This window comes from Bubalus kerabau, chromosome 12 (assembly GCF_029407905.1).
Source record: "Bubalus kerabau isolate K-KA32 ecotype Philippines breed swamp buffalo chromosome 12, PCC_UOA_SB_1v2, whole genome shotgun sequence".
In the NCBI taxonomy this organism is placed as follows: Eukaryota; Metazoa; Chordata; class Mammalia; order Artiodactyla; family Bovidae; genus Bubalus; species Bubalus kerabau.
The window spans coordinates 30,734,695-30,748,120 of record NC_073635.1 but is presented as its reverse complement, the minus strand read 5'-3'; the positions used below and the strand labels follow the sequence as shown (position 1 = coordinate 30,748,120).

The following is a 13,426-nucleotide window of genomic DNA, read 5'->3' as shown; positions in this document are numbered from 1 at the left end:
ATGGGCTCATAAGAGTTGGACATCTTTCTTTCTTTCTTTCTTAGTGCATTTCAGTTAGTTGTTGCTGTAAAATGAACCATCTCAAAACTTAGTGACAAAGTGACTTAATGGCTTCACTCATGATTCTGTGGGTTGTCAAGGCAGTTCTTACACTTCCCATTTTGTTGGCTGGTACAGCTAAATTTAGTCTGTGTGGCAGGCTGTGGATGCCAGCTCCCAACTGGGAACTCAGCTCAGGTAGTCAGCAAGAATCTCACTTCTTTTCCACAAGGATCTCTCCATAAGGGTAATTGGGATCCTTAGAGTGCAATAGCCAGAACTAAGAAAGTGTCTTCCAGAAAGACGGCTGTGAGAGGGCAAGTCCAGTCAGCCAGTGCTTCAGGCTCCGTGGGCATCCTGGTTGTTCGTGTCCCATCACAGCTAGTCATGTGGCCAAGACCGAGGCTGTGGCAGGGGGCTGACCCTAGGGCCTGACTACCTGGAGATATAGTTCTTTACTTCACTAGGGGTCACTGAGGTGGCTGTCTACCATACCTGTATAGAAGAAGGCATGTTTTAAGTGAAGGCACACAGGATGTAGATTTCTTGCATCTATCTTATAAAATGTTTTGCTGGTGTTCAAGCTTAGGGAAAATTCGTTGGTAATTTTAGTGATTTGTTTACACTTTTGCTATTTGGCTGAAATTGTGTTCATGCATGGTGAAGTCATTAAAATTTAGCCAATTTGATTCTGAGACCCCGTGTGGTTGTAAAATTGGTCCACTGATGTGCTCTCTGGTTAATACTCAGTTTCAAAACTATGTAACATAGACATTACTCTTTGCAACTTTTTACGTTGAAACTACTTTTCTAGTTTTTAATGCCATGCAAGTATACCTATCCCCAAAAGAATAGTACACTTATCATAGAATTTTAGAATTTTTAATTCATTCAACATTGGATTCTTTTGTTAAAGCAAAAATATGTATGTTTTCTTTCTTAGCTTACCCTGATGTAGCTTAGAGTAAACCCTTGACTATTCAAATTAACTAGGAAAAAATTACTCTTTTGAGGACTAAATTTTTGACTAGTTGTTTATCCTTGTTCCTTCAAATTTAGATTAATAGTATTATATACCCTCTCATATCAAATTAATGCTAACATTTTATACATATTTTTCATGACATAGAAATGGTAAAGTAAAGCTTGAGCGTATTTGAATTTTTATTTTTTCTTTCTAGTGCATCTATCCTTTGGGCTCTAAATCACTTAATAACTTAATTTCTCCGGGTTTGGAAGATTGTCACACTCCAAATAAGCCTCAAAAAAGAAAGATCTTGGAAACCAACTGTGAAGATTCATCTCTTTTAGCAGGTTCCAAAAAGACTAAAAATCATCGAGGCATTGACAGTGAACAAGTTTTGAACAGTAATCATAATGGAGGAGAATATGATGGAACCTCACCAGACTTACCTGGTTCACTGTACAGTGGACAGCAGAATCCAGTTAGGACAGCTGATTCTTGGGAGCAGAATGAGGCTTTGGAAGCTGATACTGTTGACATGGCTTCTGAGGAAGATGCTACCATGGTTGATGTTTCTGGAACTGAAGGAACTCGCCCTCAAAATGAAAGATGCACATCTGAACTGGAAAAGCCACTGGAGAGCAAACATACCTCATTTTGTCAGACTTCGTGTGTCCAGTGGAAAAATGCACATGCTCTGTGTTGGTTAGACTGTATCCTGTCAGCACTGGTGCACTTGGAAGGGCTGAAAAGCACTGTGACTGACCTGTGCTCTAAAGAGGAGTCTGTGTTTGGGCGGTTGTTTACCAGGTATAATGAAGCCAATAAGCTTCTGCACACCAGTCAGCTGGATGGAGTTAAAGGTTAGTAATAACATTTTATTTCTCTTTAATTTTTAGAGAGACGAATATTGAACTTGTCTCATAGCGTGTGAAAAAGATGCCATTAGTACCCATTGTTCTGTGGACACCTGGGAGCAGGGACCAAAGGGACCATATCTTGAAGCTTGAGATAATACCAGTTGTGTTATGTGACTGCCCACAGGGCAGTCTTTTTCAAAAACTAACAGTAAGGAGTCTTTGGCTATATCTTATTTGTTAGTCAATGGTGATCAACATAGAGTCCATCAAAGAAAAACTTTGTAAGTTTTTGAGTTGCTGTAAAGTGGAATAAAGAAGTAAATAGATCACCCATAATCCCACAACTCTCCAAAAATCACTTCATAGTGAGGGATATATTTTTATTTTCTCATGAAATAGGATACCAGGAACCACCTCCAACCCAAGATAAAATATTTGCAGTGATTTACATGTACCTTTGTGTTCTCCCCATGCCATCCTCTACTTCCCCGAAGGTAATCATTATCCTAAAATGTGTTTTATCATTTCTTCTTTTTAAATAGTTCTTCCTACATATGTATGGCTAAGTAATGTATTGCCTAATTTAATGTTTTGAACTTTATAAAAAAAAGATACACAGTATATTTTTTCTGGGACCTTTTTTTTTTTCCTATAAAGATTTATCTGTAAAGCTGCTTGTATCTGTGGCTCACCGATTTTAATTGCTGTGTAATATTTCCAGTTTGTCAGAATACCAGTTTGTAAGTATAGCAGTGCATTTGTTCATCTATCATTGGGTTGATTCTTGCCATCATAAATACTGCTGCCGTGACTGTTTTTAGGCCAGTCTCTCGGGGCCCAAGAGTTTCCCTTGGATCTACCTTAGGATAGACTCTGAGTTCACACAGACTGGATAAAGGCTGATGGTTTTCCAGAGTGGTTGTACCAGTGTGTACTCCCATTAGCAATGTAGATGAGATCTTCCTCATCCATATTTCCTCCCTTGGCTATTTTCACACTTGGAGATTTTTGCTATTTGAATGATATAAAATGGTCCTGATTTGCTTTTCCCCAATTTTAGAAAGGTTGAACAGCTCTTCCTATATAGATTGACCCTCTGTTCCCTCTGTGAAGCCTGTTTGTGTCTTATACCTGTTTGTTCTGTTGTCATGTGCTTACTGATTTGAGCTTTTATACGTCCTTGTTGTTCTATTTATCTATGTCAGATAGCTTGCTACATCTCCCAGTTTATATCTTATGCTTTTGCTTTTTTAAAGATGTCTTTTGATGTACAGAAATTGTTCATCTCCTTTTTGTAGCTAGTAATGTTTGTGGCTTTAAAAAGAAATGTTTCCTTTATCCAAGATGAGAAAGTCATTCACCTGTGTTTTCACTGAGAAGTCACAGAGCTTTGCTTTTTACATTGAAATTCTAAGTTCAGTGGGAGGTAATTGGATATGGTGTGTGGTAAAGGTTCATTTTTTTCCCCATTGCATAGCCAGTTTTTCTAGCTCCACCTTTTTCCTCAAGTGATCTGCCATGCCCCCTTTGTTGTATGACAGTCTGTGTAAGCAGTTCCTTAGCACTCAGTTTTGTTCTCTTAGTCACTTTGTCTCTGCACCAGTACCACACTGTGTTAATTATTAAGGCTTTTTAGGTCTTGCTGTCCTCATCTTTACTCAACTTGACTTTGGTCTTGCAATCTTTTGTATAAATCTTATACATTGTTTCCCCATCTTTGAATATTTTCCTGTCGCTGTACCAGTGCCAGGCTGTTTAAATTATTATGGCCTTTTGGGTCTTGGTATCTGGTAGGGAAGAATCCTTACTTTTATGCAGTTTGACCTTGGTTATTCAGTATTTTATTCATCTTTTACAAGATAATTGTTTTTATAATATAGTTGTAATTACATTTGTTCCAGCTGCATTACTGTTGATTGTAAGTTTTCTCTTTTTTTCCAGTGTGATCAGATACCAAAAATTCTGGTCAGTGCTCACTTCTTATTATAGGAGACTCCAGATGTTCTCATAGTGAAACACACAAGCACTGTGTTATCAGGCTATATGAATTATTGACTAGTAAGAGATTTGAGTGAAAAGATCTAGTAGCCTAAGAGTAATTAGAATCAGGTGCATATGGGGGCATTTACTCAAAATAATTTTAGTTAATCTTAGTTTCTTAATTTTCTTAGTTTTCTGTCAGTAATTTTGAGGACTTTTGCCCTAAAGAATGTCAAAAACATGGTCAGGTATGTGCCCCAAGATGTTCATTATAATAGTATTTATAATAGTAAAATAAAGAGAAAAATCTTAAATGTCCAGCGATAGGAAATGGCCAATAAAACTATGGTTCAGTTGGAGTGTAATAACTAGCCTGCAAAGTTTTTAATGAAGCACATTTGGGTAAAAAAAGCAGAATGTGGAATTGTACGAAATGCGATGATGTCAATGAAGATCCCTTCATGCCCTCCTTCCTTCCCCTCCCTGCAAAAAAGATGTAGGAGGGAAACATACCAAATGTTAGTTTGGGAAGTAATCATAATATTAAGACTCCTTATAAATTTATCTGTTCCTGTGATCTAGTTAAGTTCAGTAAAAGTTATAAAGAGAAGATTAACTGATTAGAAGTTGTCTTAGCATAAGGAACAATTGCATTGAAAGAAACGGCCTCAGATGTTTCAGAGATGGGCAGAATATTAACATGTAGCTCTTTAGCTAGGCCTGTGATTATTTGGGTGAGAAAAACTTTCACTGAGATCTTACTCCGGCAGAATGATGTTGAGCCAGGCAGTCAGTACTAACGATATTGTGCTGTTAAAAAAGACTGAGGGAATGTATGGTATACTATGGGACTTCCCTGGTGGCTCAGATGGTAAAGCATCTGCCTGCAATGCAGGAGACCCTGGGTTCGATTCCTTAGTCAGGAAGATGCCCTGGAGAAGGAATTGGCTACCCTCTCCAGTATTCTTGCCTAGAGAATCCCGTGGATACCCCGTGATGGGCTGCAGTCCATGGGGTCACAAAGAGACACAAGTGAGTTGACTAAGCACATAAACACATGATACACTACAAAGACAAGAAGAATTAAGGAATTTTGTAGTTTTCTGTTTTGTCTCTGGAAAATTTGTTGACTGAGAAACTTTCATTTTTGATAATGTGTTAATTGTCTGTAGAAAGATATAGGTTGATGAGAAATCTAAAGTTCTATATTTTATTATTAGATGGAGATTGTAAAAAGCTTCCTTCAGAAATATTTGCAAAGATAGAGACCTGTCTGAATGAAGTCAGAGATGAAATTTTTATTAGACTTCAACCTCAGCTTAGATGTACATTAGGTAAGTAATTTGTGGAATTTAACTGTATTACTCATCTACTGTAAAGACACATTTACATCATAAGGAAATACAATACTGTTTTATTACTTGGGATGATCAAATTCTTGGAAGGGAGAATCTGGGTAGAAATGTATCACTGGTTAAGTCATTCAAGGATGGAGTTGTTTTATATAAATATGCATGCATGTGTTCCGTCCCTTCAGAGTGGATGCAGTTTTCAGAGCCAGCTCAGCACTCAGGGGTTACACCATTGGCTTCTTTCCCTGTCCTTTCCCCCAGTAGACTACTCCAGCCGCTCATCTGTTGGGTGGGGGACTCATCCCAGAGGAGCCTTGTCTGTAAGATCACCAGAGTGTAGACTGAGGGGCTCCCATGTTGCATTTTGCAGCTGTCAGTTCCCTCCCAGAGTGACCTGAGATGTTTTATTCAGGTTCCCTACTTCAGTTCCCAGTTGAATTTTAAAGAGTGGTTTCTTCCCCAGTCTGAATCCACACCCTGCTTATCCCTGCTCATTATAAATATTTGGAAGATTGTGTCTTGCTCTACTGCTGCCTTGGATATGGATTTCTGTATAACAGAAGGGATGTCTGAAAATTGTGCACTCATAGCAATTAGGCAGGCATGTAGCTCTTCCTGTACATGTGTCTGCACTACTCAGTCAGCAGTGAGAGGGGCTACGTTAGTGCTTAAGGTCTTACTAATGAAACCTAACATTTGCTTCTGGAAGCACGTTGGAATCTTACAATGTGTGTGTCCTCATTCTGAATATTGACTTGTATTCTAAACCACTAAAGAAAGAGAAGTAGAATCCATACTGGCTTGGAATGTTGGTTACATTTTTAAGATCAGCCAGACACTTAATCATTTTCATTACTGGTTTTTTTTTTTTTTTTTTTAATGTTTTATTTTATTTATTGGACACAGCATGTGGGATCTTAGTTTCCCAACCAGGGATCGAACCCATGCTCCCTCCATTGGGAGCTCAGAGTATTAACCACTGGACCACCAGGGAATCCCCATTACTGTTTTTAAAAAAACACATTGTAAGCTATCTTCTCTGCTCTCCCTCCTCACAGTTTAAGAAATATTACAACTAATACCCTTTTTGTACTCTTTCCCAATTATTCCTTACCTCACCACAAAGGTAACTGCTATCTTCAATTTGATATTTCCTTTCCTTCATTGTATATATGTATTTTTTATTTTTTTAAGGAAAAAGCCAGTATTTTATGGTGTCTACTTATTTTTGTAAGTGTAGAGAGTAATTGGAGAAGGCAATGGCACCCCACTCCAGTACTCTTGCCTGGAGAGTCCCATGGACAGAGGAGCCTGGTAGGCTGCAGTCCATGGGTTTGCGAAGAGTCCGACACGACTGAGCGACTTCACTTTCACTTTTCACTTTCATGCATTGGAGAAGGAAATGGCAACCCACGCCAGTGTTCTTGCCTGGAGAATACCAGGGACGGGGGAGCCTGGTGGGCTGCCATCTGTGGGGGTCACACAGAGCTGGACAAGACTGAGGCAACTTAGCAGCAGAGAGTAATTTAGTCTTTGAGTGTTGTGTACCAGGATAGACAGACCAATAGAACAGAATAGAAAGTCCAGATCCAAACGTGCCCACCTCCCCCCAACCCCACCCCCGTTTGGTTTTTTCCTAATGGTGAGGGTTGGTTCCTGATTGGTGGGGGAGGGGGTGTGGGTGGGATTAGAGCCCTTCTTCACAGCATAATTAGAAAGAAACTTAAGAGTATTCACATATTTAAAGACATAAACACGAAAAGCAGAATTGTAAAACTTTGGAAGAAAATATAGGTCACTCTTTTACTAGAGATTGGTGACTGCAGTTAACATCAAAGTTTAAAACCTCTGTGTAAAGATAGAACAAAGAAATAATATCCAGGATATCTTATGAAGAATTCTTGCACATCAGTTTAAAAAAAAGAGAAAAAACCTGATAGAAAAGTGGCCAGACACATTAATGAGTCAGTAACAGAAGAGGAAACCTGAATAGCTAGACAGCAAGGAGTCACTGAAAAGTTTGCATCCTGATGAACAAGGTACTTCAGGGAAATATGCAAACTAGGTACAGACGGTCTCCATCTTTCAGTGGTCCAACTTTTAATTTTTTTCCCGTTTACAATGGTGTTAAAGAGATGAATGCAATCAGTAGAAACTGTGCTTTGAGTTTTGAATTGTGATCTTTTCCTAGACTAGTGATAAGCCCTATGATACTCGCTTGTGATGCTGGGCAGTGGGAGTGAGCTGCAGCTCCCAGCCAGCCATGCGATCACAAGGGTAAACAACCGATATGCTTACAACCATTCTGGATCCAGTCCAGCATCCTGCTTTTCACTTTCAGTGTAGTGTTCAATAAAGTACATGAGATATCCAGTACTTTATTATAAAATAGACATTGTATTCAGTGATTTTGCCCAACAGTAGGCTAATGTTAAGTGTTTTGAGCATGTTGAAGGTAGATTGGGCTAACTTTTGATATTTGGTAGGTTAGGAGGATTAAATGCCTTTTCAACTTAACGATATTTTCCATGATGTATAGGTTTATTGGAACATAACCCTTTCATGAGTTGAGGAAGGTCTATAGTTGAGCAGGAGTTCGGGTTAAGGCAATAGAGACAGAGAAACCACTTAATTTAGACAGGAGGTTATCAAAATTAGAAATAAGCTTTGGTATTGTACATTTCTCTAATAGGATACTTTAGACACCTAAAACTGATAATCAAAAGAAAAATAATTAAGGTAAATTTAGGAGCTATGTACATTACCTAAAATGGTCTGTAATCATATAACTTATTCAATTGTGTTTTGAGCTCTTTTGTGATAGTTTGATTTGTTGAGAACTATATATTTTTTAGAGCTAAAGATTATGTTGTCATAATGCAATATAAATTATTTACTTTTTCACTTGATATTAGTTTCCACAGAGTAAGTAAGTAGAGGCTGATAACTACAAACTCATGCTATACTACATACTCTTTATGCATATGATGTTCATTTTTAGGAGATTAATTTGTTATTTCTGTTTATGAAAAGTATTTTGTTTTAGATTTCTGTTCTTTTACAAAAATAGCAGTGGGACTATAAAATAACCTTTGTGACCACTGATACTGATAGAGTGCTGCCTAAGACCACTGATTCTCAGGCAGGAACATCCACTATTCTGCCTCTCAATACAGCCGACTGAGATGACTCCTCTCAAGTGTGTTCCAGACAGCTGTAGTTCCAGGGTTGGGGAGAAGCGAACGTTGGAAGTGAAGCAGTCCCCTGGGGGAGGGAGTCAATGGCAGGGCTTGGATTAGTCCTTGGGCCAAATCAGTAAGACAGCATCTAAACTCCCTGGAGGATAGAAAGGAGGGAAAGCAATTAGAGGATGAACGTGAGGAGAATCTAAGTCCTCCTCCTAACGTGCTGCTCTCCAAATTGGAAGACAGAATCCACAGTTCAGCTTTTGTTTTAATGACAACAAAATTCAGATGTTCTTTAGTTTTAAAGTTGTTGAAGTTTAATTGTTAAAAGATTAAGAAGAGCAGTGGCTGAGGAGTCTGGTCCTGTGAGTCTGGTGCGTCATGCCCTCACCACTTTGTAGAACAAGAGAGTCAGAGTAGAGATGGCTTTTTTTCATGGTTTTGTCCAACTTGGAAATTATTATCCTACAGGGTTTCTCCAGTTATATTTAGCATCTGTACCAAACAAATCTACATATTTTTGCTTTGTTTTTATGATGCTTTACAACTGTCACAGTACTGAGGATTTCTTTTTTCCCTGAGAAAAGCTTATCTGAGGAGACAGTATGAGTCTTCTGTATCTTTGTCTTAGGTGTTTTCATAAGTGTCAACAAGACAAATGAAAGATAGCGAGTCAGAATTAAAATGATGAGCATTTTTAGAAAGTGCTTCGAAAACTTCTCTTGCCCAATTGTGAATAACTTACTCTGTCATATATACATATTCCCATATATTCATACTGTGAATATAGTGAGAAAAGACACTTTGTAATTTTTTTTTCAGTTCATTATGAGCAATAATTTTTCTTTTTCTTCTTCAAGGTGATATGGAAAGTCCTGTGTTTGCATTTCCCCTGCTCTTAAAAATAGAACCCCACATTGAACAGCTCTTCACATACTCTTTTTCTTGGAATTTTGAATGTTCACACTGTGGACACAAGTATCAAAACAGGTTAGTGTTTCTATTTTCTTTAATGGATTCATTCTGTTGAAAATGTCTCCAGGTAATGAAATATGAAGAAAACTTGCTTCCACTTGTAGCATTGCTGTCTTTACCCTTGATAAAATTTCCTTTTGTATATTGAAGTTTCTCCACTGCTAAAAGGAAAAAGTTGAGCCCCAGAAACTGTATTATTTACTTGCTTTTTCATACTAAAAGAGTACCAATAATAATAATAATCAGATCAGTCGCTCAGTCGTGTCCGACTCTTTGTGACCCCATGAATCGAAGCACGCCAGGCCTCCCTGTCCATCACCAACTCCCAGAGTTCACCCAGACTCAGGTCCATCGAGTCAGTGATGCCATCCAGCCATCTCATCCTCTGTCGTCCCCTTCTCCTCCTGCCCCCAATCCCTCCCAGCATCAGAGTCTTCTCCAATGAGTCAGCTCTTCGCATGAGGTGCCCAAAGTACTGGAGTTTCAGCTTTAGCATCATTCCTTCCAAAGAAATCCCAGGGCTGATCTCCTTCAGAATGGACTGGTTGGATCTCCTTGCAGTCCAAGGGACTCTCAAGAGTCTTCTCCAACACCACAGTTCAAAAGCATCAATTCTTCAGCACTCAGCCTTCTTCACAGTCCAACTCTCACATCCATACATGACCACAGGAAAAACCATAGCCTTGACTAGACGAACCTTTGTTGGCAAAGTAACGTCTCTGCTTTTGAATATGCTATCTAGGTTGGTCATAACTTTCCTTCCAAGGAGTAAGCGTCTTTTAATTTCATGGCTGCAGTCACCATCTGCAGTGATTTTGGAGCCCAGAAAAATAAAGTCTGACACTGTTTCCACTGTTTCCCCATCTATTTCCCATTAAGTGATGGGACAGGATGCCATGATCTTCGTTTTCTGAATGTTGAGCTTTAAGCCAACTTTTTCACTCTCCACTTTCACTTTCATCAAGAGGCTTTTGAGTTCCTCTTCACTTTCTGCCATAAGGGTGGTGTCATCTGCATATCTGAGGTGATTGATATTTCTCCCGGGAATCTTGATTCCAGCTTGTGTTTCTTCCAGTCCAGCGTTTCTCATGATGTACTCTGCATATAAGTTAAATAAACAGGGTGACAATATACAGCCTTGACGAACTCCTTTTCCTATTTGGAACCAGTCTGTTGTTCCATGTCCAGTGCTAACTGTTGCTTCCTGACCTGCATACAGGTTTCTCAAGAGGCAGATCAGGTGGTCTGGTATTCCCATCTCTTTCAGAATTTTCCACAGTTTATTGTGATCCACACAGTCAAAGGCTTTGGCATAGTCAATAAAGCAGAAATAGATGTTTTTCTGGAACTCTCTTGCTTTTTCCATGATCCAGCGGATGTTGGCAATTTGATCTCTGGTTCCTCTGCCTTTTCTAAAACCAGCTTGAAAATCAGGAAGTTCATGGTTCATATTGCTGAAGCCTGGCTTGGAGAATTTTGAGCATTATTTTACTAGCGTGTGAGATGAGTGTAATTGTGCGGTAGTTTGAGCATTCTTTGGCATTGCCTTTCTTTGGGATTGGGATGAAAACTGACCTTTTCCAGTCCTGTGGCCACTGCTGAGTTTTCCAAATTTGTTGGCATATTGAGTGCAGCACTTTCACAGCATCATCTTTCAGGATTTGGAATAGCTCAACTGGAATTCCATCACCTCCACTAGCTTTGTTTGTAGTGATGCTTTCTAAGGGCCACTTGACTTCACATTCCAGGATGTCTGGCTCTAGGTCAGTGATCACACCATCGTGATTATCCGGGTTGTGAAGATCTTTTTTGTACAGTTCTTCTGTGTATTCTTGCCATCTCTTCTTAATATCTTCTGCTCCTGTTAGGTCCATACCATTTCTGTCCTTTATCGAGCTCATCTTTGCATGAAATGTTCCTTTGGTATCTCTGATTATCTTGAAGAGATCCCTAGTCTTTCCCATTCTGTTGTTTTCCTCTATTTCTTTGCATTGATCGCTGAAGAAGGCTTTCTTATCTCTTCTTGCTATTCTTTGGAACTCTGCATTCAGATGTTTATATCTTTCCTTTTCTCCTTTGCTTTTCGCTTCTCTTCTTTTCACAGCTATTTGTAAGGCCTCCCCAGACAGCCATTTTGCTTTTTTGCATTTCTTTTCTATGGGAATGGTCTTGATCCCTGTCTCCTGTACAATGTCACGAACCTCATTCCATAGTTCATCAGGCACTCTATCTGTCAGATCTAGGCCCTTAAATCTATTTCTTACTTCCACTGTATAATCATAAATGATTTTATTTAGGTCATACCTGAATGGTCTAGTGGTTTTCCCTACTTTCTTCAATGTAAGTCTGAATTTGGCAATAAGGAGTTCATGGTCTGAGCCACAGTCAGCTCCTGGTCTTGTTTTTGCTGACTGTATAGAGCTTCTCCATCTTTGGCTGCAAAGAATATAATCAATCTGATTTCGGTGTTGACCATCTGGTAATGTCCATGTATAGAGTCTTCTCTTGTGTTGTTGGAAGAGGGTGTTTGTTATGATCATTGCATTTTCTTGGCAAAACTCTATTAGTCTTTGCCCTGCTTCATTCCGTATTCCAAGGCCAAATTTGCCTGTTACTCCATGTGTTTCTTGACTTCCTACTTTTGCATTCCAGTCCCCTATAATGAAAAGGACATCTTTTTTTGGTGTTAGTTCTAAAAGGTCTTGTAGGTCTTCATAGAACCGTTCAACTTCAGCTTCTTCAGCGTTACCGGTTGGGGCATAGACTTGGATGACTGTGATATTGAATGGTTTGCCTTGGAAACGAACAGAGATCATTCTGTCGTTTTTGAGATTGTATCCAAGTACTGCATTTCGGACTCTTTGTTGACCATGATGGCCACTCCATTTCTTCTGAGGGATTTCTGCCCGCAGTAGTAGATATAATGGTCATTTGAGTTAAATTCACCCATTCTAGTTCATTTCAGTTCGCTGATTCCTAGAATGTCAACATTCACTCTTGCCATCTCTTGTTTGACCACTTCCAGTTTGCCTGGATTCATGGACCTGACATTCCAGGTTCCTATGCAATATTGCTCTTTACAGCATCGGACCTTGCTTCTATCACCAGTCACATCCACAGCTGGATATAATAAATAAACATAAATGGTTTGATAGATTACTAGAAGGAATTTTGTTAAGAAGTTCTTTAGTGGGAAGTGGGGACTAAATGGTGAAGTAGCACAGTCCCCTGCCTCCCCCACTTCTGCTGGATTCCCCGCTGAGTAAGTATACCTCTTAGAATTCTTTGCAAAGTCATATGTGTTTTGTTTACTCCTATATTAGAGACTAGGGCTTTTGTTTGCTTGTTTTCAACATTGTGGAAACTTGATTTTAGGCTCCCAGAGTCTTGGCAGCAGATGTTAGAGGTAACTTATGCTCTCCCATTCCTTCCCTTAGTCCTATGAAAGAGCCACCACCAGAATCCTTCTACACGTGAACTGTCTCAGCTTTCTACTTCCCTGCTGCCTCTAGGTGAGGATTAGAGAGATCACGATTGTTGTACATGACCCTGAGATTGGTACTCAGGACGAAACATGGAGAAGAAAGAAGCTGCTAAGTTATTTTGCTTCCATACACCTACCATATTAAAAAAAAAAAGAGAAATTAGGTTTTGGAAGAGGAGTCAGGGAGAGAAAATTTATCAGACACGACACCCTTGCTGTGTCCATGTATGAGAAAGTCACTGGCTGGCTGGCAATTAAAACGTGACCATGCTGGTTCTGTTGGTCATTTATTCAAACTGTTACAATAGAGGTAAAATCCTTTCCTCTTTTATTGAATTCATCTGTTAGTAAACTAGAAAATTTGGAGTCTCCAAGTTATTGAATAAATGTATATGAAGAAATACTAGTTCAGATATTCATTATCTTAACTGAGACTATTTTCAGGTATTTAGGGATTAGTCAAGGAGAGCTGAGTGTGAGAGAATGCTCTAGGAAATCCAACCTGTAGAACCAGGAAGCATTTGTTTTTTTTTTTTTTTTTTTAATCAGTTAAGTCAAAAGGACTAGAACAGAGTTCAGTTCAGTTG

The 13,426-nt window shown here is 39.1% G+C and overlaps 1 protein-coding gene across 7 annotated transcripts in view; it reads left to right on the top strand.

The window, feature by feature from the left end:
- USPL1 (ubiquitin specific peptidase like 1) overlaps positions 1–13,426 on the top strand; it is a 31,155-nt gene that overhangs the window by 5,259 nt on the left and 12,470 nt on the right. For 5 of the 7 annotated variants that reach the window (XR_008700969.1, XM_055542445.1, XM_055542442.1 and 2 more), the window contains 3 exons: positions 1,221–1,866; positions 5,064–5,177; positions 9,241–9,370. Coding sequence is in view for 6 of the 7 variants with exons in the window: in XM_055542442.1 (XP_055398417.1) it covers positions 1,221–1,866; positions 5,064–5,177; positions 9,241–9,370 (890 nt within the window). In the remaining variant the exon portion in view is untranslated. Of the gene's footprint in view, positions 1–1,220; positions 1,867–2,262; positions 2,358–5,063; positions 5,178–9,240; positions 9,371–13,426 lie in introns of those variants that run through there. The other 2 variants (XM_055542446.1, XM_055542443.1) reach the window with 2 other exon arrangements.